Consider the following 27,478-nt stretch of genomic DNA (forward strand, 5'->3'; position numbering starts at 1 on the left):
CTACCTGAAACACACCATCTGTTAATCAGCTGCAGAACACACCAACTGTCCCAGCCAAGGCAAGAGCAGCACTGGGAGTTTTCAGACAGTGAGTTTCACTGCATTCTGTGTAACACCCCGAACAGGGTGAGACCGTAGAGATTCATTAGTCTGAGGTATGCTATCCTGAATGGCCAACCAACTACTTTATATACTATGGACGCTGGAAATTAGAACTTGGTCTTTTCGTCAAAAATCATCAAAATATACCAGAAAAACAAAACAAAACAAAACAAAAAAGTAGGCTTTGAGGGCAGAGAAAGAGACTCAATCAAGTCCTGCGGGCAAACTGCACGAGCCTTTCAAGGCTTGAGACTAGTGCGCACCCAGAGTGTGGTCTGAAAGTTCTCATTCTAGCCAGAACATTCTAAGATTCTGCTAATTGTGCTGGCACGAAAGGGTCAGAACAGGAGGGCCTAGTGCCCAGGGCTGGGCAGGGTCCTCGAGCAGGCTCATCCTGTCCCGTCCAGCGCCCAGAGGGATAGAGGCGTCATGTGCTGGCTGAGGGCATGGAGCCAGATCCTCCTGCCCGTTTTCCTCTCCATAGCTCTCATCCAGTTGATTATCAGTTTCTCTGACCATAAGACTAAAACCCACCATCACTGGAAGCGGAAAATCGAAGCAAAATACGTTGAACAGGGTGAGCTATTTGTGAAATCAGGGCGAGTCCTAAGGCTGGCTGTACCCCACTGGCTTTTTGGTAGGGGCATCCCGGCTGGCTCAATTGTCCGTTTTAAAATTTGCCTTTTGGTGGTGGTGGTTAAGACAATTTTAAAGGCTCTTGATGTATTGGGAGAAATCTAGTTAATATTGGACTCTTTCTTCCTTTCTACTACCTAAACTGTATTGATGAGATCTGGAGACATAAACTGGCTTCCCGGTTTAATATAACAAGACCTCCAAAGAAAAATCACTAGTCTCTGCATCTCGACAACCCCCTCTTTGCCAGAGACCAGAGACGTCATAAGTGTTTGGGGGACATCTCATACTTTGTCTAGTTCTTAAATGATTTTAGGGTTATTTCTTTGGAGGGAGACAGGTTAAGATAAAAGTTGCAGGAAAGACAGGTTAAGATAAAAATTACTTCTGGCCAAGAGATCAGACTTTATGGCTTGGGTGGAGACCCAGGATTCCATTTGAGGGGGTCATCCATCAGGCCAAGGGGCTATCCCCAGGAAGAAGAGCTAGAGAGATAGAAAAATACTTAGTCCCTTCCTGAGATGATGTAATTTGTTTTCCCAGAATTCCTGCCCCAGGGACTGGAGCTCACTCAGCTGCAAGCATGCATCTCTGGTCTGACCACTTCTACTGAACTTTCTTCCCGTCTCTTTTTTATAAGCATGCTTTCCCCAGTACTTTGGACTCCCGGCACTTTCTCTAAAGCATTCCCCTGTTTCTACCGTGAGGCTGTTTGTCAGCCATGGATCTGACCTCCATGCTGATGGGACAGCATGTCTTTCTTTTCTTCTTTCCTCCATTGGCCTTCTTTGGCCAACTACTGAGATTTGTAGCTTCCCTACCTTGGGGTTTGTTTTGTTCTTTTCCCTTTTAAAGATTTATTAATTTATTTTTATATTTGTGAGTACACTGTGAGTGTCTTCAGACACACCAGAAGAGGGCACTGGATCCCATTACAGATGGTTGCGAGCCACCATGTGGTTGCTGGGAATTGAACTCAGGACCTCTGGAAGAGCAGTCAGTGCTCTTAACCACCTAAACATCTCTCCAGCCCCCGTTCTTTTCCTTTTAAGCATAAATAAAATTGGTCTTGAGCTCAAACAAAAAGCACATCAGTATCAAAATTGAACAGAGAGATTTCAAGCTAAAAATCAAGTAATAGAGCCTGTGGCATTTTATATGGGCACGCAGTACAGCAAACCTTGATGACACACTAACGAACTCTTATTTACCTAAAATAGGTTTTTATAACTGATAGAGCAAAAGCACTATTTACGAAAGGACATCTGACAAATTACACATTTATGTGAGAAGTCAACAGATCAAGGACAGTGTTGGGGCAGAGAGAATGTTTTGCAACACAAGCAGGGACAGTTAGTTCATTAAGAAAAGATGTCCTTAAAGCTGAGAAGAGTTGGGGTGTTTGCATCAACTAGTGCATGCGTTGGGAGATGTCATCTGTGTAGTGTGGATTTTCCACCGATGCTCTTCTGTTGCACACCTTGTTCATGTCTCCTTAGCTCCTCAACCCCATCCAGGGGACTGTTCTGGAATTGTAATAACTTCCACTATCTAGAGGGCCTCTCCACCTATGCTAATCTAGTCGGCCTTGGCCTCCTGGTCTCTAGGGGTTGGGGTAAAGGGAAGGATTAGGAGAGGCTGTTCTGGCCTTCACTTTGGCCAACTTGTTCTTTTTATATGCTAATTTTGTAGCCTTTGCAAAGCCTTCTGGATTTCATTGTCTGCCCCATTCCCTTGCCTCAAATCCTCCCCTGGGAACTCTGGTCTCAAAAATCTTTTTTTTTTTAGGCAGTGAAAAATGATGAGTTGCCTTCTGTACCTACTCCTATATTCTATATATCATCTCTGCCTATGAGGGCCATAACTGTTAGTCTCAAAGATGACATAACTCATAACTCATGATGGTCCATATAATTAAAGCAAGCAAGTCAATAAAGCAAGCTTTCTTATTCATGTACATGGGCTGCCTCTCCTTAAGGTGGGGTTTAAGAGGTCAATATTGGACATGAGGAAAATAAGGTTTTTCTTTCTTTCTTTCTTTCTTTCTTTCTTTCTTTCTTTCTTTCTTTCTTTCTTTCTTTCTCTCTCTCTCTCTCTTTCTTTTATTAATCAATTAATTAATTTTACACTCCATATTTTATTTCCCATACCCCTGTCTACCTTCCTACTGTTTGACATCCATACCTCCTCCCTACCCTTCTGTCTCCATGTGGATGTCTCCACCTCCCTACCACACCTGACCTCTAAACTCCCTGGGGCCTCCAGTCTCTTGAGGGTTAGGTGCATCATCTCTGATTGAACACAGACCCGGAAATCCTCTACTGTGTGTGTGTTGGGGGCCTCATATCAGCTGGTGTATGCTGCCTGTTTGGTGGTCCAGTGTTTGAGAGATCCCAGGGGTCCAGATTAATTGGTACTGCTGTCCTCCTACAGGGTCTCCCTTCTCCTCAGCTTCTTTCAGCCTTCCCTAGTTCAACAACAGGGGTCAGCTGCTTCTGTCATTGGTTGAGTGCAAATATCTGCATCTGATTCCTTCGCTGCTCATTGGGTCTTCTGGAGTGAGGTCATGCTGGGTCCCTTTTTGTGAGTGCTCCATAGTCTCAGTAATAGTGTCAGGCCTTGGGACCTCCCCTTGAGCTGCATTTGAGCTGAATTCCACTTGGGCCTGTGGATGGAACTTCTTTTCCTCAGGCTCCTCTCTATTTCCATCCCTGCAGTTCTTTCAGACAGGAACAATTATGGGTCAGAGTTGTGATTGTAGGATGCCCCCCTCTCCCTCATTTGATGCCCTGTCTTCCTGCTGGAGGTGGGGTCTATAAGTTCCCTCTCCTACTGTCAGGCATTTCATCTAAGGTCCCTCCCTTTGAATCCTGAGAGTCTCTCACCTCCCAGATTTCTGGTGCATTCTTTATTTTTTTTAAATTATTTTTAATTTTTATTCATTCTTTGAGAATTTCTTTTTTTTAATTTTCTATATTCTTTGTTTACATTCCAAAAGCTTTCCTCTTTCCCAGTTCTGCCCCCCTCCCTTTTGTCCCATAAGTCCTCTTCTCTCCATCCATTCTCCTGTCTTTCCCCCTCCCTTTTCTCTGTCCTGGTATTCTCCTACAATGCTGATCAAGCCTTTCCAGGATTAGGGCCCCCTTCTTCCTCTGTCATAGGAATCATTTGATATGCTAATTGTATCCTCAGTATTCAGAGCTTCAGGGCTAATTAATATCCACTTATCAATGATTGCATTCCACGTGTATTCTTTTGTCATTGGGTTACCTTGCTTAGGATGATATTTTCCAGTTCCAGACATTTGCCTAAAAAAATTCATGAATTCATTGTTTTTAATTGCTGAATAGTACTCCATTGTGTATATATACCACATTATCTGTATCCATTCCTCCATTGAGGGATATCTGGGTTCTTTCCAGCTTCTAGCTATTATAAATAAGGCTGCTATAAACATAGTGGAGCATGTGTCCTTATTGCATGCTGGGGAATCCTCTGGGTATATGCCCAGGAGAGGTATAGCATGGTCCTCCGGAAGTGTCATGTCCAGTTAGAAAGGCTAAAGTTAAAAAATCAGGAGACAGCAGGTGTTGGCGAGGATGTGGAGAAAGAGGAACACTCCTTCACTGCTGGTGGGATTGTAAGATGGTACAGCCACTATGGAAATCAGTCTGGCGGTTCCTAAGAAAACTGGACATGACACTTCTGTGCATTCTTGAGGGTCCCACCAACCTCCTACCTCCTGAGGTTGCACGTTTCCATGCTTTCTGCTGGCCCTCAAGGCGTCAGTCCTTTTCGCTCACCTAATACCAGATCAGGTTCCCTCTCCCCTCCACTCCCTCCTACTCCCCTTCTACTCCACTTTCCCTCCTAGGCTCCTCCCACTCCCCACTTGGGATTGCTTTGTTCTCCCTCCCAGGAGGACTGAGAAGTCCTCCTTTGGACACTTCAGCTTGTTGGCCTTTTTTTTGTTGACCTTTCTGAGTTCTGTGGACTGTATCTTGGGTACCATGCATGTCCTTTGGGGTCTGAGTTCCCTCACTCAGGATGATATTTTCTAGTTCATATCTCAGAGGTAGGGGGGTTCTAACTGGTGTATTTGGTAGGGAAATGGGTAGGGTTTTAGAAGCAGATCGTAGGCGGAGCAACTTAGTCAGAATGCTCTGAAACCAACATGGTTGCAAGGTGGTCATAATAATCCTTTGAAACAAAGGTATAGTTGTTATTTCCTGGAGCAGGCAGTACAGAACCATTTATAGTTAAGTTGATAGATCGGGCACAGCCCAATCCTTGAAAACCAGAGTTTAATCATAAACACGGATGAGTCCAGTTTGTCTCTACTAAAAGATGACTTCTAAGTTTAAGAAGGAGGCAGGGTGGTTACTCAGTAACACCTTCTCAGCATAGCTCTGTATATGCTGTGGTGGGAGTTTCCTGGAATCCCCATATCGCAAAAACCTTAGTCTGGAACTGCTGTGTCTTAGAAAACACAAAAACATTTTCTGTGAGCATTTGGCAGGATGTTTGGGCTGCTGCTAGCATGTCTGGTGCTATCAGGTGTTATAATATAGTTGTTCTCAATTTTGCTTCAGAGTTTAAGAGTAAGAATCCCTCATAGTGTTGTAAAAAATACTAGAGAGGAAAACATAAAAGATTTCTTTGAAGGAATTCACTCTTGGAATACACTAAATGAAAAACATGAGGTTGTAAATTGTAACCTTTTTTTTCCTTTGAAGAAAATTTTAAGTTTTAGTAGTTCACAAATCTAAGCAACCTTATCTTCAAGATCTCAGGAGAGAGGGTAGGGGGAATTATTAAGTAAATAGCTACTTGAGTCCTTTCAGTCTGGGTGGGAAAGGTCTTTATCCTGAGAAAATATCAACAAACAATAGAAGATATTTATATCCTCGACAAGGCTATCAGCATCGTGACAGCCACTGTAGCCCATAAGCATTCTAGGTGGCCACATTTTCCAGAGTAGCTGCACAGGTAAGCTATATATCTAGGAATGTCCCCTAACTTTTAAGTGGCAATATCAGAGTTTCAGGTTCTCGGTATCTAGGAATTTAGGAAATAGAAGATTGTTTGTCTTTTCTAACTCGTAGCTGTTCTTGAAAAAAAAATCTTTCCTAAGTAACTTTGTTGAATAATTTATTTATTGCAATGGCACTAAAATGGAAGTTTTGATTTGGTACATAGTTAATTAGTTAATTAGACAGGAATACTGAGGTCAGGTGTTTCTGGACATTTGCATTGTATCCCTTGTGTAAGAAGATGAGATGTGCAGGATCAGCAACATTATGGAGTAGAAGACACTGGCCCAGGACTTAAGAGTGGCCAGCAAGATTCCACAAAGTCTAGGATAAAGCGATGCTCTAGAAATCAGGAACAATGCGATTTCACGGAAGGAAACAATCAGAAGAAATAAACACAGAACCCAGGCTGGGGCTTGGAAGAGAGTGGGTGGGTAAAGCACCTGACCTGCAAGCATGGGGACTAGGATCAATAACCCGTGTAAAGCCGGATGTGGTGGCATGCATCCGTAATCCCCTCCTGTGGCAAGATGGAAGGCAGATGGCAAATGACGTGGTAAAGAAAACAAGGCGGAAGGTGAGGACCAACGGTAGAGGCTGTTCTCAGAGATCCACACAGGTCCTTGGTGAAGAGCTTAAAAAGGAGAGAATTGGTTAAGGGAGTGTGGCACGGCGGTGTGGGGGAAGGGGGTGCCCAGGCAGGCCCCTGTCCAGGCACCTCTTCTCCCTGAGGGACCACACACACACACACAGGCATGGTATAGAGTAGAGTTTATTCAGGGTAGAGAAAGGCAGAGAGAGAGAGAGAGAGAGAGAGAGAGAGAGAGAGAGAGAGAGAGTAGAGAAGTGGAGTGGAGACTGGCCATGACCACGTGGAGGCAGGGAGGAGAGCCCAAGGGGCAGAGAGGTGAGAGTATGTGGGAGAACAGGAGAGCAAAAAGAGAGAGGAGGGGCAAGTAGCCCCTTTTATAGTGGGCCAGATCTATGGGGCCGGGCATACCTGGCTATTGCCAGGTAGGTGTGGGGTGGAGCTTAGACAGAATACCAACACTTGGTGTGTGGGAACCTTACACACACACACAGATTGGGAGGGGTTGTCCCATAAAATGCCGATCAGCCTTCATCAAAAACGCTAAGGTCATGATAAACAAGGACAGACACTAAGCCCTGTTGCAGATTAAAGCTACAAGGCAAGAACCCACAAGTTCTTGGAACACAAACAAGACACTCGTGTAAAAATCTAGGTAAATACTGAGAAAATCCGGAGTTTAGTTCAAAGCAATACATTAATTTTGGTTTCTTAGGTTTAGAAGTTTACCTAATTTAATGTATCATTGTTGTGAGTATGAGGTGTATCTACAGGTCTACGCCTAATTTAATGTATCATTGCTGTGAGTATGAGGTGTAGCTACAGGTCTATGCCTAATTTAATGTATCATTGCTGTGAGTATGAGGAGTATCTACAGGTCTATGCCTAATTTAATGTATCATTGCTGTGAGTATGAGGTGTAGCTATAGGTCTATGCCTAATTTAATGTATCATTGCTGTGAGTATGAGGAGTATCTACAGGTCTATGCCTAATTTAATGTATCATTGCTGTGAGTATGAGGAGTATCTACAGGTCTATGCCTAATTTAATGTATCATTGCTGTGAGTATGAGGAGTATCTACAGGTCTATGCCTAATTTAATGTATCATTGCTGTGACTATGAGCTGTATCTACAGGTCTATGCCTAATTTAATGTATCATTGCTGTGAGTATGAGCTGTATCTACAGGTCTATGCCTAATTTAATATATCATTGCTGTGAGTATGAGGTGTAGCTACAGGTCTATGTCTAATTTAATGTATCATTGCTGTGAGTATGAGCTGTATCTACAGGTCTATGCATGCCATGGTGTAAGTCAAAGAATGACTTTATTTATAGTCAACTCTCCTTCCACACGTGTATGTCCTTGAACTCACATCTCCAGGCTATCACGGTACATCATACCTTTATTCATTGAGCCAGCCCAATTTGCTGGCCCTAGTTTCTTTGAATGGTTTGTAGTAGATGCTAGCAATGGAGCACGTGACTCCAGAGTACAAATGAATGCCCATATTATCTTCAAACTGTCCCTGGAATATGAAATTATTCCACAGCATGACGTTGGTTAACAGAACAAGCTTAAGAAGTGATTGGAGTTTGGATAATAGTTATTTCCCCTGAGATAAGCCGGGAGCAGCATCTTGGATGTACTTGAAGTCATATAATCTTCTCTATTTACTTTACCTTTCCATTGACTTACTGCTCCTCCAGGAATTTTAACATACTCTGAGGGTAGAAAGGAAGGGATGGTTAACAGGATTTAATTTGAAAACTAAACTGTAAGGTTTCCCCTACCCCCACCCACCCCCACCCTCCACCCCCAGGTAAGCTCTGCAGCCAATTAAACAATCTCAAGTTAAACAGACTTTTCTTAAAAAGCCCGTGAATTCTGCCAAAAAACAATAGGTAGAATGACATCATTCTTCCCTCCCCATAAAACAAGGGTATCAGATAACAACTTCCTTTCAGAAGACATCAGAGTAATACAATAAGCCACCAGACGAGTTTTGAAATTTGAACTCACAGTTTTTATTTTAGAACTTTCAAATATAAGTAGTATTGTTATTTTCTCTTTTCTACAAAATAGAAAGAAAAAATTCTTCACCTGAGACAAGTTTTTAAGTTTTGAGACAAAACAGAATGGAACATTGAATTTTTTAAAATAATTAAATGGCTAATTAGCCAGGAATGTGTTTGCAAAACTGTTTTTTGACAACAAAGGTATTACTAAATTGCTTTTAAAGTATGCTGTATTAAATCGCTGATAACACTGGCAAGGTGCTTATTTTGATTATTTTGGGGAAGTTGTTTTTAGGCAGTTGCTGATCAAATGAGACAAGGATTAAATTGAACTGGTGGGGGGTTGTAGTTACTTTTCTGTTGCTGTGAAGAGAGAGCACTTGGCCAAGGCAACTTATAAAAGAAAGCATTTAGTTGGGGGATGTGCTTACAGTTTCGGAGGGAGAGTCGGAGATGGTCCCACCATGGCCATCATGGAGGGAATCACAGCAAAAGGCAGGCAGGTGTGGTGCACTGCAGCAGTAGCTAAGAGCTTACATCAGATCTACAAGCAGGAGGCAGAGAGAAACACTGGGTCTGGGGTGGGCTTTTAACCTCAAAGCCCGCACCCATTAACAATCCTCCTTTAAGAAGACCATGCCTACTCCAGCAACACCACCCCTTTTAATTCTTCCCAAAATATTTCCATCAACGAGAGACAAAGCATTCAAGTACACGTGTCTATGGAGGTTGTTATTTAAATTATCACATGTAGAAAGTATCAAGGTATATGAAAGCAGAAACAACTAATCTTGGAATACCAATGAATATGACTTGAAGGAAGAATGACGAAATGAAATGTACTTGCACATAAAACTGACTGATAGATTGGCTTTGGTTTTAATATTTATGCTTTTTTCCCTTGTAGAATGTGCTCAAAAGCAAACGTGTCCACTGTGTACTCGGGATAAGAGAGTAAGTTAATTTTCTTATGAAGAAACTTTCCTGGGAATATTATAAACCCACTCATTTACAGCTGTCATCTCAAAGATATGCTAAGTTTTGTTTTCTACACTTTTTATAGCAAGAATGAATGACAGCTATGAAGATAAATTCCTTTATTTTAAACTGTTCCTTGTGGGTCTAGAATAAATAATAGACCCAAGTTCAGTTCTCAGCACCCACATGGTTCTGGGTGGTTCGTGGCTCACAACCATCTCTAATTCGTTACAGGGCGTCAGATGCATCTTCTGGCTTAATCAGGCATAGCACAGGCATAGTGCACACGCAGGTCAGCTCACACACATACAATGAAAGAAAAACTATGGGGGGGGGGAGGGAAAGAACACTTCAAGGCAGGACTGGGAGAGGCCAACATTTGGGCTGTACATAAAGAAAATAATTAGTTAATAAAAAGGGAAATCACACCAAAATGTTGGATAGATTTTTGCAAGCAAAGGAAAGACAAAGCTGTTGAAATATGGCAACACCTTCCTTTGCTGTTTCTAATATCTAAAGACTAGAAGGGATGACACACCGACCCTTAACCTCAGTGTAACTAAGGCCGCTCTCTCTGATGATTAACTGTCTCTTCTTATTGTTTTCTCACAACGTTGAAGAAAGTAACAAACATAGAAAAACAAAACAAAACAAAAGAAGAAACAAAAACCCCAAACCAACAGCGACAAAGCAAATGGTATCAATTTACAGACAACTTCATGGCAACACTTGAAAACTCATTCTCGGAGGATGGTTTCTCCGACCTCTGGAGGAGACCTGAGCACACAAGTGGGAATGACTGAGAAGAAAGGGATGCAGTCTGGGTTCCTGTTGTAGTAAACCAGACAAGTTATCATCTGCCTCCCCTCCTTTCCCATGCCACTTTTCTGCTCTAATGAGGACCTGGGCTTCTGGCTCCTGGAATTCTCTACCATGTTGCAGGCTTCCCACAGACAGCACTGGCTCGCTGTCCTCACTTCTGTAACTATGACGTGAGGATAGCACAGCTCATTGGGAGCCCTGAATCACCTATGAGGGCTGTTGTTTCCTTCTCTCTAGACACTGTACCTATTCTGACGCCTCAACAAAACTATCTACCTGCCCTCCCCCCCACCCAGAGCTTCAATCCTCCCACGTTCCCGGCAGGTGCTTGTCCCTAAGGTTCTCTTCTTTCTTGTGACTTCTCATGGGTATTCACCTGAACTCACTCCCCCACTTTTTTGCTGCTAATTGCTTTGAAGTGTAAAATTTCAAATGTATAAAAGTAGAGGAAATATACCTGGGGACTAAGTCATGAGTTCCTTGTCTGTCCTCTTGAGGAAGGTGAGGTGGGAGGATCCCTGGAGTCCAGGATTTGAAGGCCAGCCTAGACAAGTAAAAAGAACCCCATCTTAAATAGCTAATGCATGAGATAGATAAAATAAAATTTTATACCACTAAAGATCATCTTGGACAACTTTGCCTCATGAATGTTCCCTCCTTCCAAGTAGACTATTGTGAAGTCAAAAGTTATATGGATACCATATTTTATTTGTAAATATTGACCCTCTATGTATGTCTTAAATAAAAAAAGACTTTGAAGTATTACATCTATAATCCCATCTAAAAATTAACTAATTGCCCAGTTAATCTGTTTCATATTTACACTGATTTAAGCAATTAAATCAGATCCATATGCTGTAATTTGTTGACACGTAGCTTAAATCTCTTTGTGTCTCTGTACTCTTTTGCTCTCTCTTTTTTATTTATTGAAATGTATTTGATACAGACTAGATTATGATCCTGTTGAGCTTCCTATAGGCAGAATTTTTCTGGTCACATCCTCAATATGAAGAGGGCTTCATCATGTTGTTTCCCCACTCTTTTGTCATTAGCTTACAACTAGATAGAAGGGATTGATCAGATTCTTTAGGGATTTTTGGCAGCAATATTTCATGATTAAGATTTAGTAGAGGGCTGAGAGTATGGCCTAGACTTTGGTGATGTCACCAGGAAATAATATTCTCTTTAGCGGTATCCACTGTATCCTTGGGGGCTGCAAAAACTCTAACGACATTAACATACTTGCTCACATGTTTGATGCTGCTTACACTGCCTGACTCTGATTGGTCCTCTGGTCTTTCTATGCATCAGTGCTATGCATTATGGGCTGACTACTGCACAAGCACACTACATCAAAGTCCTCATTAATACAGCTCCACACTTAAATTTTCCGAAGTGCACCTGATGCCAAACACTACCTATTATTTTCTCTTTTGGTTGGCAGCATTTCCTAAGAATGGCTGTAGTAGTAATTTCAGAACTTTGAACTCACCCTTAAAGTACTAATATTATCAAGCACCCCTTCAATCTTAATAAGTGACTCTATCTTTTATTTTATAGATTAAAAAAGGCTTTGGGGATTAACTTCACTCACCAAATTATAGGAAGGCTGTCAGTTTTATTTAGAATTACATATCCTTATCATTTATCCTTGAAGGGTTAATGTCTCCTGCACTTCTGCCATACTGCATTTAGACTTGTATCTATGTATTTTTAAATTTTCTTCCATACAATATACATTGTTTTTTTTAACTGTCATATTTCTTCTGTTCTCGGTTCCCCATGGACAAAGTAGGTGTTTTATTCACCTTAGTGTCAATACACTTCACACATTTTCAGTCACTGAGTAGAAAGAAGCATTCAATAACTATTGAATTAACTCTTGAGCTATTAGAAGAAGCTTAAATTACATTCAATACACTCTCTAATGTAACAAGTAGAGAATTTTATCCTGAAACATTTCCATACATAAACCACTATGACATGTCTGGAGAGAAGCACATTAGGGACAATGTGAAAACGATTCCCAGAAACCCATAGGAAGTGATGAAAAGATAATTGTGCATGATCAATGCAGGATTAGTTATTGTCTTCTAGAAAGGAGATTCTCTCTCCTCCAAGAAACCAGAAGCACAGTGGCTGGCCCTCATAGTTTTTATCACTCACCACACAAAAGTCCAAGGAAGTGTCACCCCCTCCCCAGTCATTTCCTGATACTGCGTGCATCTTCCCTGTGGTGGGACAGGATGGCATCAGTTATCTGTGCCCAGGATGAAATGACCCCACGGTGGAGGTCAGGGACCTTGTGCGGTGTAGTTCTAAGTTCTCCATGAACTCACACAGGATGAAAGGTGCTTGGCACATCGTGGACTGTCCTACTTTATTATGTTCATTCTTCCACTTACCTCAAGAAAATCTTCACACCAGCCCCCACTTTTCCATGAACACTACAGTTGGGGGTTGGTCAAGTCCATGCTTGTTCTTTTTTAGGTGAAAGAGAAGTTTTAGCTTCTGACTGCATATTTTTCTTGTGGTCTATCTAATAGCAGAGGGCCAGCCTTCCTACAATTAGAAAATAGTCTTCCCCAAAAGAAATCCATAAAATCCTTACCACTAACTCTCTACTCACAAACACAGCATATAGAAAACAAAATGTGGGGCTGGGCTGCTGGGTAAGTGACTGAAGTGCTTGCTGTGACACATGAGGAGCTGAGTTACGATCCTTAGGACCCATGGGAAAAACATGGTGGCATGACTGATAATCCCAAGACTCCGGAAGTGGAGACAGGCAAATCCCTGGGAATTTCTGGCCAGCTAGCCTTGCTTAATTGGCTGTCCTGGAGCCATGAGAGATCCTGTGTCAAAGCTAAGGTAGATGCTTCCTAAAGAATTACACCTAAGGTTGACTCTTGGCCTTTACATGCATACACACTTAGTCATATCCACACTCATACTTGAACATATATGTGCACATATTTATGCACCAAACATTAATGTATTTGTTCCATTAAAAGTAAAACTTCAACAACCATGCCAACTAAAACAGGTTAAACATTCTTTGTTGGTCTTTGGTTGCCATTTAGCATTTTGCATATCACTGTTGTGTCTTTGAAATGATAGTTCTCACAAATTATGTCAGAGGGTGTTAGTAAGTTTTGTCCTTGACTATTGAAAGTTATAAGGCAGAACTTTGTAATGCATTAGAAAACAACTCAGAGTACATTATAGAGTCTCTGTAAAGTCAAATCTTTCTCATTCATTGCATCCTGATATGGATTATTGTTCAGTACAGAAAGAAATGAAATTACAGAAGGCTAAAGGGAACTTGTAATCTACCTTATTTGTTGAGTAGTTCACATGAAAGTTTCATTATCATACGACTGTCAAACATGCTTACAAATGCTGTAACTCACACTGCACCAAGAGATGCATTTTTAATCCTCATTTTTTCTGATAGTGAACTCATAGACATGTGTGTAGAGCATATGTTATAGGCAAAGGTAGACATGATTGTGGGTTCAAATCTACATATGGCATTGAGAATATATATGTGTGTCACTTGTCAAAACTCCCCCAGTTATAAACAAACAAGAGTCAGTATTATGGATCGATTTCTATGACAAGCATTCCTGACACTTGGCACTCTCTTGACCCTTTTTGTGGATGATGCCTTTACTTGAGATCTTTAAGGCCATCCATTTGACGTAAATGTTCTCTTTTCTTCTGAGCCGTATTGCTGTCTTTTTTCATAAACTTTCTTTTAGAAACCTATCTTGATTTCAAGGTGCATCCATAGGTCAAACTCTGAAACAGGGCCGTTGAGATGGCTCGGTGGGTAACAGTGCTTCCCACAAAGCCTAATGACATGAGGTTGAACCCTGCGTCTCACAACTGATTCCTGAAAGCTGTCTGTCCTCTGTCCTCCACAGGAACACCATAGCATGTGTACCCATGGGCATACACACATGATAATAAAATAAATGAACATTTTCAAACATTTAAAGGTCCAGAGCTGCAGTGTGTTTCTCTGCATTGCTTTCTTCCTTTGTAGTTCAGAGACAATGAAGAAAAATCTAAAACCTTCTCTCTTTTTCTGTCTAGTGTATGTATTTTACTACTGCTTGTCACATGGTCCCATGTCAAAATGACTTGAAGGTTACAAAAGCCTGCCCATAACCAAACGTCATGACCTTCCCAACCAAGCATGCGCTCTTCAGGACACTTGCTCTTTGGTGATCATGTTCTTCTCCAGGGCCTCTTCCTTCATGCACCTCTGCTTTCTTTACCAGTTCTTCATTTTTATATTCCTAAATGGGAGCATTCTAAAAAGTTAATAGATTTTTCTTTGTTTTCATAATATGGAGTATTTAAATTTTTTTCATTAAAAACTTTCATACAACACATTTTGATCATATTCTTTCTCCTCTCTCAATTTCTCAAAGATCCTTTTCCCTTCCTACCAAAGTGTATTTTCTCTTTTAAAAGATCAAACAACAACCAAAGAACTCCAACAAAGTATAGCAAAACAAAAAGCAGACATTAAAAAAAAAACAAAACAAACAAAACAAAAAAACAATCCTGCCAGGCGGTGGTGGTACACACCTTTAATCCCAGCACTGGGGAGGCAGAAGCAGTTGGATCTCTGTGAATTCAAGGCTAGCCTGCTCTATAGAGCACGTTCCAGAATAGCCAGGGCTACACAGAGAAACCTTGTCTGGAAAAAAAAAGCAAAAACAAAAAACACCCCAAAGAAGAAAAACAAAACATGCAGGCCATTGTCTGTTGGCCATTATTCCTGAGCCCATCAGGCCTAAAGAATACTCTTCATTGAAGGGACCTGATTCCCGCCCCCCCTGTTATGTCAGTTGCAAATAGCTTCTTGGCTAGGGGGGGTCAGACTTTGTGGCTATGTCATCTTTGTGCTAGAATTGTGTCTGGTTTGAGCTTGTGCAGGTCTATGCTTGCTGTCACAGTCTCTGCGTTCATACGGATATCAGCCGTGTTGTATCTGGAAAACACTGTGTTGTTGGAGTCCCCCATTACCTCCAGACCTTACAATATTTCTGCTTGCTCTTCTGCATAGACTTCTGAGCCTCGAGGGGATGGATATGGGTACATCCCATTTAGGACAGAGCACTCCAAGGTCTTTCAGCCTCTGCACACTGTCCAGTTGTGGGTCCCGGTGTTTATTACCATCGTCTGCAAGAAGAACATTTTTATGCTGCATGGCCATCCTGTGCTCTCTTATCAGCAGTCATGGATTCTCCCAGAAACTGTCACACCTACCAGAACTCTACTAATCAAGCTCTCTGTTGCTTGACTGACATTTCCTTCTTGGTATCTGTTTTAATCACCTCAACTTTTAAAATATCTCTAAATTTATCATTTTGTCTTCCCAAAGAAGCTATTTTTAAAATGTCCTTATTTATTCTTGGCATTATTCCTCAAGAATTCTAATTTAAAAGTGTTTTTGGTTCCTGTGCCTTCTATAAAACATCTGTCCATTCTTTTCTTTCAAATGAAGTAATCCTAGACCTCTCAAATTGCTACTCTATCTTCCCCCGACTCCTGCCCCGTCAGTCTCGTCTCATGCCTTATCATTATAATTATGTTTTTTTAATGAAGTCACCTTTGAATTCCAAGTAACACAATTCAGTTTCTGTTCTTAAATAAAACAAAATATATAAACTTCTTAGTCTGACAGTCACAAGACATCATCTTTCTGAATGGCACTATGAAAACCTACCAGGATAGAGTTTCACTTTTCCATCATGATCTTTGTCTTAGTGTTCTGCTGTGTCCTTTGCATTTCTTCCTCCTCTCTATGCATTTGTTCCTCAGGACCTGTTTCCCATATTGTTTGAAAAAAATCTTATCCAGTCATTCTGAATCAAAGTGAATAATACTTTCTCTTGTTAACTATCACATTTTAAATATTGCTCTTCTGAAATTAGGGCATTCATCCATTCAGAGATAAATCGCTAAGAGATTCCCAGATAAATGGTAAATTTGCACACACTGTGCATTCCTGGAAGCTGAAGGAATGCTTTTCTGTGTTGATCTGTGTAATCTCTGCCACATCTGGCATCGTCTTGGAAACCTTCTTTTGTTCTTTGCCTCCTCACAGCCATTTTTTTCTTTTTTCTTTTTTTTTTTTTAATAAAAAAATTGTATTTACTAGGAAGCATTCAGAATGTCAACAAAACAGCCGCATTTTTTTTTTTTGGCAATTACAGAGTGGTATTCAGTTAACAGAACAACAATTATCTTCATATAAGCTGCATCAGAGACAACTGAAGATGAAAAAAAATAAAACCCCAGAATAAAACCAAAAGAAACAAAAAACAAAACAAAATCCAAACGACTATCCCCCTATATAACTAATTTGTGCTATGTACCAACAAGAACCTGCTTTAAATTTCCATGCCAATTTACATCCCCCAGACTGTACCAGGCAAGGTTAGTGGCTATTGAAAATACCCCCAGGACAGGGCTATCTAAAGACACATTTGTTAGTGTGTTAACTATACAAAAAAAGGATACTCTACAGTTTAAAAACAAATCTTACACAGCCTTACATTTCAATTTTTTTCTTTAAAAGGAGTGAGTTGTGTACAGGGGGGTTAAATGCTTTATAGACAAAAAATAACTGCGCTAGAACTAACTTATTCATCATCTTCATCTTCCTCTTCATCTTCCTCTCTTCCTCCTCTTCCTCATCCTCTCCATCCTCCTCCTCGTCTTCCTCTTCCTTCTTTTTCTTGCTCTTCTCAGCCCTGACCACCCCCTCTTTGGCTGCGTCAGGTTTTCCTTTAGCTCTGTAGGCAGCAATCTCCTTCTCATACTTCTTCAGCTTGGCGGCCTTCCTCTCATAGGGCTGCTTGTTATCCGCTGCAGTGCTGTTCCACATCTCTCCTCGTTTCTTTGCAACATCACCAATGGATAAGCCAGGATGCTCGCCTTTGATTTTGGGGTGATGCTCAGAACAGAACAAGAAAAAGGCCGAAGGAGGCCTCTTGGCAGCACTGGGGTCCTTGAACTTCTTTTTGGTCTCCCCTTTGGGGGGATGTAGGTTTTCATTTCTCTTTCAGAACGAGCCTTGTCAGCCTTTGCCATATCTTCAAATTTCCCCTTTCCTTTAACGGCCATGGTCTTCCACCTCTCTGAGCACTTCTTGGAGAACTCTGAGACATTGACAGAAGCATCTGGGTGCTTCTTCTTGGGCCCCTCCCGGCAGGTTTGCACAAAGAAAGCATATGAGGACATGCTGCCTCTCAGCTTCTTAGGATCGCCTTTGCCCATGTTTAGTTGATTTTCCTCTGCGAGGCACAGAGTCACCCACTGCCGGTCTGGCTCTTGCTTGCCCCGACGCTGTCTCTTTGGAGCTCAATCAATATACTGCAGTGACTGTCACAGCCATTTTCTATGTCTGGTAGCATAATATTAGGCCCCTTTAAATACAATGTTACCACCTCACTGATCATCCTGTACCTCTCCTAACTGTATTTTTTCATTTTAATGACATTTCATGCAAAATAGCAATTTCTATATCTACAGAGAGTTAGTAAAAATAGGCTTCTACTTCAAAAACAAAGATTTCAGTTTTCTTGTGGAGTGATATGCATCACCTAGAGCCTTACCTGGATCCTCAGTTGTCACATACTTAAGAGGTTGAGGTTGGAAAGGTCTCATAGTTACATGATTCACCCTCTTTAGCTACAAGGGAAATCCTATGTAATTTGTCTTAAATTATACATTACCAACTTAGGGATGTCAGTACATTATTCTGTTCCTCTGGGCAATGAATGTGAAGTTCTGTGCTTTGAAGACATTTTAGACATAGTTACAGGGCTTAAGGTATCATACCTTTTTTTGTGGGAAATGGTAGAAACTCAATGCAAAGTAATTTAATAGAAGCAGGGATTCACTCCCTCACAAAATTGGGTGTGCATGGTTTCATGCTCAGCCGAATCTCAAAGGAAGTCACACTCCAGTTTCTCTCCTTGCTTTTAGTCCCAGCCACAACAATCAGGATGTTGACCTCATTTTCTTCCACAGTAATGGGCATTCTCTAAACAACCAAGGGAGATGCTCGCTCCCTGCTAGCCCATCTCTCAAATGTCTGTAGCTCCGAAGGAAGTTCTAATTGATCTTATTTAGGTCTGTTTGTTTGTTTGTTTTATTACTTTTATTTTTTTATGGTCTAGTCATTAATCCCCTCCCAGTCTGCCCTCCCATAGTTCCTCACCCCATTCCTCCTCCCCCTGTCTCCAAGAGGATGTTCCCCCCCATACCCAGGCCTCCCCACCCCTGGGGCCCCAAGTCTCTCCAGGGTTAGACACTTCTCTCACTGAGACCAGCAGTATAGCCCGGACAGGGGATGAACTACCTTGAGTGCCACTATAGTTGTCAGAAAGGAGCAAAGAAGAACTGTTGACAGCTTTACAGCCACATAGCATTGATTGAAGATGCTTACAAGTACAGATTATCAGAAATGGAAACACAAGATGGCATACATTTAAAACAAAACAAAAAATTCTGCTTCCCTCTGATGCATTTTAGACTCTGCCTGCTTGGGACATGCATTTCATTTTATCTTCCTTCCATATTATTAAAAAATATCCCTGGCAAGATAATGTTACCAGTCCTCACCAAAAACTATATTTCACAGTCACTGTGAGCTCTTCTCCCAGCCCCAAATCTAGACCCTCATAGAGACGTGAACAAATCCTGGGTTTGGGTGTGGCTCTTCGTGTTCCGTACTCCATCAAGTCAGCTACACAATCAACAAAACTAACTCCCCACAACCCACTAATCAACATGGAAGCAAAATCAAGATGTCAATAGTGAAAACTCCTGTTCAGGGAGGAAGGTAGTGGGTATGCAGTGTGCTCTTATCTTGAGTGTCCCAAGTCAAGCCATGAGTTCTTTGGTCACAAAATATGTGGATACCCAGGGGCTAGGCTTCCTAAAGATCTCCATTTTCCAGAGAGAGAGAGAGAGAGAGAGAGAGACAGACAGACAGACAGACAGACAGACAGAAGAGAAGAGGGGATATCTCATTTGAAGAGTGAGTTACTTTAGGAGTTCACTTGTGGACAGCTGTGGCTACTGGGTCCGGTCAATCATCTTAGCACTTGAATAACAAGTTGGTTCACATTTACTCTGTCCTTTTCTTTCTCTTCAAACTCTGTTATATTCTGCGAGCTTGACTCTTAGGAGCTCTGAGAACTAACAGCTGAGCTAGCTGTAGGCCCTTTTCATGGAGCTGGACCTGGCTTTTGTAGTTCCTGTCTTTAAACCATAGCCTAAGGTAATAGGCTCCGTGTCCTGAGTGGCGTCAGTCTTAGGTTTGCTTTACCAGCTTGAACGAGACCTTTGATCTCAGCAAAGATGGAACAAAAGCTGGTCTGGGATACAACTGCTCTCGGGCAGTGCCTAAGGTGATTTTCTTTACACGGGCGCAACATTACCTTTGCTAGTTTGGGGATTCTGCAGCCAGGGATGATGCAACTGTATGTAGGGTCAGCCCCCACAATGATTTACTGGTTCCGAACTGGGCTGCCATCTTACCTAGCTGTGAGATCCTAATGTGCAAGTCACTACCCTGTTCTGTGCCTCATTGATCTGACCTATATAGGGGCCAGCTTACAGGATTTCCATGAGTACAAAATGAATTAATGCATATGAAAAACTTAGAACACTGCCCATCACAGACTAAGCCCTGTGTGCGAGATAGCCAGTTTATCAGTCTTGACCTTTAAAAAAATATCTTTATGTGTTGGGTGTTTGATTGCAAATATGTACGTGTCCCGCATGCTTGCCTGGATCCCGCATAGCCCAGAAGAGGGAGTTAGATCTCCTAGACCTGGGGTTACAGGTGGTTGGTTGTAAGGCCCCTGATTTGGTACTGGGAGTTGAAATCCAGATCTTCTGGAAGAGTAACAGTTTCTCTTGATGGCTGAACAATCTCTCCAGCTCCACTCTTGACATTTTGTCCCCCTCTCCCAGGCTCTGGTCTTGTCTCACAGAGTGGTTGTCCTCACTGGGCTTTTCTACCTTATGCTGACACAGGGTTTGAGCTCAATCTTCCTGGTACTCAGTGAGCAGGTGTAGGAAACTGGCATAGGACTGATTGACAGCACCACCAGAACCGCATGTCACATAGGAAGGCTCCCTCAGAAGACAGAGCAGATGCTTCAGAGAAGGGACTTGAGAAAGACATTGGAGACATTTTCAATCCTATCTCAAGCAGTTCTCAACACTACTTCCTGATGTTGGTTTTGGGTTAAGTCCTCCAAATGCAACATCGGAGAAAGGAATTTCAGTGTGGGGGACATCTGTGTGACTGAGGTATAGCAAAAAGCCCACAGAAAAAAGTGGATTCCAAGAAGAGAAGGGACAAAAGCCAGGAAAAGATGAATTCTCTGCATCTACATTTCCTTGACCAGTCACCTGTTGGGAGAAAAATCACAGATCAAAATTGTCCTTAACTAAAAGCAAAGATGTTCACTGGGTCTCTGGAACTCCATACTAGTCAGTTACTGGGCCACGGGTATAGCAACCTTAGGAGCAAGCTGGCCACCCCAGGATAAACATCCCCATGGGGAATTTGTGAGCCTTTGCAGCAAGCATTCACTGCTGCTGTGGTTTGAGAACACCAGTCTGAAAAGGCTATCCACAGGCCACCAATGGCATCTACTATTACCAAAACAGTGTTGACAATGGTTGGTATTTATTGATATTGATATTATACTAGTTCAAAAAGTTTACCGTAGGTGTTATTTTGACAGAGCTTTTATTTTTATTTTCCACATACAGTGTATTTGGTGCCGAGAAGAAAAGGTTTGCAAAAAGTACTGTTTTCCATATTCTGACTGTAAATTCAATTCTATATTTTGGGCAAACTGTAATGGTGAGTTCTCCTTTAAATTTTTGTGACTTCATTTCAATGGACTTGCAAATAGCAGTACTTTGTTACACTTAAGGGATTTTAAAGGAGTAGATCTGCTAGAGAATTTGATAAAATCCTCTAGTCCAGGGCTCTAGTTCACTGTTGCCCTCTGTTCTAAGCTCACTAGTTATGCCAGGTGGTGTTGATATAAGTTGAGTCAGGTAGACTTCTTGCCGTAATACTTGATAGTTTAGATTTATTTGTAAAAATCTCTGTTGCATGATACTCATAACCTCGTTAAGGGATGTGTGTGTTCTAATGTTTTAGGAATTCTGACAGAGTGTATGTGTGTATGTGCACACAAGTGTGTGTCTAAGTGTGTATCTAAGTGTGTGTTTGTGTGTGTACATGCTAGTTCTGAAATGCACATGTAGTGAGCCCAGTGACATTACTGTAACATATTTCCTCAGCGAATGTAGTCTATATTGAGAGTCATCACTAAAAATAGTGACTCCTTAAGACAGAAAATATCATTTACCACAAAGACTCTTTATATTTGTAATATCGTTTGGACATAATATGGAGTAGTTACCAAAGCAGAAAAAAAAGTTCTAATATTTTTTAATGAAATTTCCAGAGAACCTAAAACAGGTGATTTTTCAAGAGAATGTTACTCTTATGAGAAAATCCCACCTATCAACCAGTTGCCTAGTACTTTTTTCTCAATTGAAGTGAAAACATATAATTTTGCCTGGAATTGCTGTTTGCTTCAGGTTCTACAGATCTGTTTAAGTCATCTGTATTTGCAGCTTGTAAAGAAAAACTTTGCATTCAGTCTGAACAGAAACTCTGGTTTTCCATTTGATGTTTTCCCTTCTAGTTCGTTTCACTGTACACTACTAGGCTAATTAACTATCTAGTTTGAAAGGGGCGGGGTTCACCAGACTTAGAAATCTGCTTTCTCAGCAAGTTTGGTCTGTTTCTGATAATTAAAAGGCTGGCACTCATACAGTGCGCCACCCCCGTGTTGACTACACACACTTCCACAGCAATCTGAGGCACCTGCTGCCTCACCTGTTGAGAAAGTACCAAAAATCAAATAGAAGGCAAAATGAGGAGAGAAAAAATGAAACAAAAATGTGTTTACCTCTTCTAAAATCTAGATGAATTTCACAGCAGCGATCGCTGTATTAATGGTCGCCTTATTAGAACGTACTGTATGTGTTATTGTGGTCTTATGTTCAACAATGATCTGAGAATGTGTAGCCAAGAATCAAGACTGCACAAAACTAGAAGAGTTAAGAAAAAAACATAAGAAAAATTTTGATCTGCCATTAAAATATGTCTCTTTTCTTCAATTTCAGTTGACCTCTTTGGACTCGTGATGCTGATACTGCTTGTAATAATAGCAATAGCATTTGTGTGGTATTGCCTTGCCTATTACTTTTACATGCAAGAGTACGTCATTTTATTCTTCCTAAGAATTCACTTATGGATAATAGCATTACAAAATACTAATATAGTTCTCAGGAAGTGTCTAAGAGGGTCATAGAAGGCTTCTGTAATAACCTCTACCACCCCTCACTCCATCCCCCCAAAAGTAGCAACCTAGACAGGAATCCATCAAAGAGAAGTCTTAAAAATTGTGCTAAGGATGCTAAAGTGTAGCTCTCCACAAGTAATGGCTTCTGTTGGGGGAGCAGATGGGGAAGGACTTGGTTTTCTTTAAAGGGCTGGCCACTGGGAGTTTGAACTTAATCAAGTGCGTATATGGGCAACACAAATTGAATTTGTTTTTCTCCTACTCTCCTATTCCTCCTTTCCCTCCTCTAATCTTCCTTCCCCTCCTCCTCTCCCTCCTCCTCCCATCTTATTTCCCTCCTCCTACCCCTTCTCTTCTACCCTTCCTCCTCCTCCCCCTCCTCTTCCCCCTTCTCCTTCTTCTGGGGAGGATGGGAGGCCTCAAAGCTGGGGAGTTAGAACTGGGAGGACTGGGAAGTCAGTGGGATGCGGTGCATGATGTGAATGAAATTCCCAAATAATCAGTAAAAATATTATATTGGAGAAAAGAGCAGTGTTGAAAGGCACATACAACATTATGAGATGGAAAGATAGAATAGCTTACTTTCCTGACCCATCTCCACCTCTAGCTTGTCCTTTGCAGAAGCTGTCCTTCAGAGGCTGTCTGTGGCTCTGCTGGTTCTCTCCATACAGCTCAACAGCTCAACAAGATGACTGAAAACTTCCTATCATACTGATGTCACGTGTTACCCCTAGGTCCTCATCAGAAAGACTGGAAATTTTACCCTGTGATGTTCTTATAATCTTTTTGTGTTTTATTGTTCTGCTATTTTACATTTATTTATTTATTACATTTATTCATTTCTGCTATTTATTTTGCAATGTTTATTTTTCATGTGTCATCAGTAACCTTAAGGTTACTGATACCTGTAACGTGCTCATTTTTTTTTTTTTAATTTACTTAGTTCTTTGGATCCTCTGGTTTTCTATCGGACTCTTTCTCTTCTTATTTAATATACAAATTTTGATTGCCAGGGGTGGTAGTGTTTTTCTTTAATCTTAGCATTCAAAGACAGAGACAGGGGCATCTCTGAATACAAGTCCAATCTGGTCTACACAGAGAGACCATGCCTCCACTTTTTTGATTCCCTATATTTATTGTCATTTCTCCTCTTTTTCCTTGAGATGCCCCCCCCCCCCGCCGAATTCTGTAAGCTTTCTCACTCATTTGACTTTATGTAGTTGTCATTTTCAACGTTGTCTTCAATTACATCCCAGAATACTCACTTCTTAAGTCTGAAACTTTTAACAATTCAAGAGACTAAAACACAAGTGTGTAAATAGTCTATAAAAACTCAAAGTGAAAGTAGAAAGTATAATTCTATGCCATCAATCCATGCTTCTTGAAGGAGAATTACCGACCACCAAGGGAATGGAATCCTCTTTCTTTGCATCCACTTCTTAAATGCACAGCATTATTAGCTTGCTTCACACACACACCGTGTCTTTCTCAGTCTACCCTTGTAGTTCTAGGAGTGTAACTTCCCACCCCCTCACAGGATTTTTAAAATAGCTTCATTATTTCTTGTTATTAAAACTTGTACCAAAGCACAGTGACATACACTTTTGATCCCAGCACTTGGGAGGCGTAGGTGGATCTCTGTGTTTTCGAGGCCCAGCCTGATCTACAGAGCAAGTTCCAGGCTAGCCAGAACTACACAGAGAGACTCTGTCTTAAGAAACCAAAAAAAGTATTTTTATTCTAACCATTTAACTTTGCGTTTCATAAAATATTTTTCCTACAGTCACTCTTCTGCAACTTTGCTGACATCCTATTCTGAATTTTTAATTAAGTTGGCGTACACGTAATTCTTCACTATTATGTTTTTATAAATTTGTTCTTACTCTCCCGCCCCTCTCCCTGCCTCCCTCCCCCTGCCTCCCTCCCCCTGCCTCCCTTCCCTCTGCCTCCCTCCCCCTGCCTCCCTTCCCCCTGCCTCCCTTCCCCCTCCCTCCCTCCCCCTGCCTCCACCCCTGCTTCCCTTCCCCCTGCCTCCATCCCCCTGCCTCCCTCCTCCTGCCTCCATCCCCCTGCCTCCCTCCTCCTGCCTCCCTATCCCTGCCTCCCTTCCCCTGCCTCCCTATCCCTGCCTCCCTCCCCCTGCCTCCCTTCCCCCTGCCTCCCTTCCCCCTGCCTCCCTTCCCCTGCCTCCCTTCCCCTGCCTGCCTCCCTTCCCCTGCCTCCCTTCCCCTGCCTCCCTTCCCCTGCCTCCCTTCCCCTGCTTCCCTTCCCCTGCCTCCCTTCCTCTTGCCTCCCTTCCCCTGCCTCCCTTCCTCTTGCCTCCCTTCCCCTGCCTGCCTCCCTCCCCCTGCCTCCCTTCCCCTGCCTCCCTTCCCCTGCTTCCCTTTTCCCTTCCCCTGCCTCCCTTCCTCTTGCCTCCCTTCCCCTGCCTCCCTCCCCCTGCCTCCCTCCCCCTGCCTCCTTCCCCCCCTGCCTCCCTTCCCCCTGCCTCCCTCCCCCTGCCTCCCTCCCCCTGCCTCCCTCCCCCTGCCTCCCTCCCCCTGCCTCCCTCCCCCTGCCTTCCTCCCCCTGCCTCCCTTCCCCCTGCCTCCCTCCCCCTGCCTCCCTCCCCCTGCCTCCCTTCCCCCTGCCTCCCTTCCCCCTGCCCCCACCCCCTGCCTCCCTTCCCCCTGCCTCCCTTCCCCTGTCTCCCTCCCCCTGCCTCCCTCCCCCTGCCTCCCTCCCCTGCCTCCCTTCCCCCTGCCCCCCTTCCCCTGCCTCCCTCCCCCTGCTTTCCTCCCCCTGCCTCCCTCCCCCTGCCTCCCTCCCCCTGCCTCCATCCCCCTGCCTCCCTCCCCTGCCTCCCTCCCCCTGCCTCCCTCCCCCTGCCCCCACCCCCATTCTTCCATGTATCCAATAGGCCTCAGTTGTGTTTCCACCAACACCCTACCAAAGTTCACAAAAAGTTTCTTTTCATAGATTAAGCAGAATATTTTAGTTTCCTGTCTTCTTTTCAGAGTCCCCCCTTTTTTTCCTTTCCTGTAGAATAAAGTGTCTTTTTCCAAAGGGGCTTTGCAGAGTTTGAAAAATAATCATGTAGTTCATAGTTGCTTACCAATTTATCTTTTCCCTCTCTTTTAGAACCTGGCGTTTCCTTTGCCAGATTGTATGCCTTTTTTAAGAACAACCTTTAAATAAGATAGGTAGATTCGAATATAAATAGATGCACACAGATAGGCTTACCTGCATGTATATATATATATATATATATATATATATATATGCATATATATATATACATACATACACATATATATAACTGTTAGAGCATGTTTACAAAACTTTTAAAATATTTAGTATATATTTTAATATGTATAATATTAAATCTACATATATTTTTAAATATATGTAATATATACATATATTACAGTTTTCTTGTTTAGCATCTTTGCTTTGTTTAGAAAATTGTATTTTTTCTGGTGTCAGGGGTTTATGTCCTTTCCTTACTAACCTATCAGTACAGGACGGAGTAAGATGTTCATATTCCTTTCCTCTCAAACAACAACAAAACAATTAAGAGAGGAGAACACATGGGGTACAGTACTTGCATGGCAAGAGACTATTTTTTATATTTTTAAAAAGATTATGGCGTATTATGTCAGTATATTTTGTGTAGTTACTATGAATGAAATAGCTAATGACACTCATTAGAGCAGAGGCCTTAGAAAAAGCCATTGCTGAAGCTTCCTTCATTGATAGTTCAAAAGAAAGATTTGTAAACATGCTCTAACGATTGTTTTTAGTTCTGATTTAACTTAGTTGTCTATCTTCATTTTAAATTTCCTGTGTGGACTTTCTCTACCTTTGTTTAACTGAGTGGGCACAGGACTTACAAGAGGATTTTATTCTATCAAGGAGGCGTTCTTAATAATGTAATCATCCGGCTTAGGCTCTAGTGCATCGCTGGGTACGTGGCACAGTGGATAAGCACCTGTCTAGTATGCCGAAGGCCATGGGTTCAAGTCACAGCACTGAAAAGAAATTCTTATAGAAACGTCAGTCTTCATTTTAAAAATGCTTATTATTTAATTTGATATAATCATGTTAGCATTTAAAAATTAAAGGACTTTAAATATCCTAAATATTAATAAAATATGGATATTTGATATACTTGATGTTTTCTTGAACACATCTATTCATTGTCAGAATGATTATTAGTTGTCGTGCACTATAGTCTCTGTCACCAGAGATGTAATATGAAAAGGCCAATACTCTACCTTTATGTGGGGCAGAGATGAGGAAAGAAGCAGCTGTTGGTTTTATTGTTCATTGATTTTCAGATGGCATTCCATTTATTTCAGTTGTATTTTTCTTAATGAAATGTACTAACTCTCCTGAGTAGATGAAAGAATTCAAGTTACTAAAGCGAAGATGCTAACATGTAACTATACTTTATATAATGAATTAACATAATTTCAACTATAACCATTCTTAGACTTACTTTATATTCTTTTGAACAGGAGGATGGCTTTTTATTATGCAAGAAATGGACACATTCCTGGTTACAACTTGAATCCTGTTGGCAAGTGCTTTCTTCCTGTTCGACAGGCTCCTCTAGGCTTGTCCATCCACCAACAGCCGGAAGTCATGCTCTTCCTGTAGACCACAGGGTTAAAGTTCATTTGGGAAGCATGACAGCAGATTTAGTCCGCATTTTGAAATACACTTCTATATCCTCAATAGTTAGACTGGGATTTGCAAAATAGTAATTGTAATAATAATTGGGAATACTAGAGTAGATTATTAAAATTTTTCAGTTCACTTGGGGATTTAATCACTTCCCTTTTTCCTTCCTTCCTACTTAACGGAGGGAACTCAGGGA

General features: G+C 41.8%; 1 protein-coding gene and 1 pseudogene across 1 annotated transcript; one reads left to right on the top strand and one right to left on the bottom strand.

The window, feature by feature from the left end:
* Positions 1–531: 531 nt before the first annotated feature.
* Positions 532–27,258, top strand: Pttg1ip2 (PTTG1IP family member 2). The gene is made up of 5 exons (XM_052172375.1): positions 532–679; positions 9,288–9,334; positions 21,002–21,095; positions 22,439–22,532; positions 27,117–27,258. Exons 1-5 carry the CDS (start codon positions 532–534, stop codon positions 27,256–27,258), a joined length of 525 nt encoding a protein of 174 aa, XP_052028335.1.
* Positions 16,846–17,482, bottom strand: LOC127677313 (high mobility group protein B1-like; annotated as a pseudogene).
* Positions 27,259–27,478: the final 220 nt, after the last annotated feature.

Source organism: Apodemus sylvaticus, chromosome 2, assembly GCF_947179515.1.
Source record: "Apodemus sylvaticus chromosome 2, mApoSyl1.1, whole genome shotgun sequence".
NCBI classification, from domain to species: Eukaryota; Metazoa; Chordata; class Mammalia; order Rodentia; family Muridae; genus Apodemus; species Apodemus sylvaticus.

What these genes read in the sequence shown, in the direction of transcription:
- Pttg1ip2 (XM_052172375.1), top strand. Translation starts at nt 532, where the DNA reads ATGTGCTGGCTGAGGGCATGGAGCCAGATCCTCCTGCCCGTTTTCCTC. An exon ending in AGCAAAATACGTTGAACAGG is followed by an intron (nt 680 to 9,287) that starts GTGAGCTATTTG and finishes TTTCCCTTGTAG; the next exon opens with AATGTGCTCAAAAGCAAACG. An exon ending in TGTGTACTCGGGATAAGAGA is followed by an intron (nt 9,335 to 21,001) that starts GTAAGTTAATTT and finishes TTCCACATACAG; the next exon opens with TGTATTTGGTGCCGAGAAGA.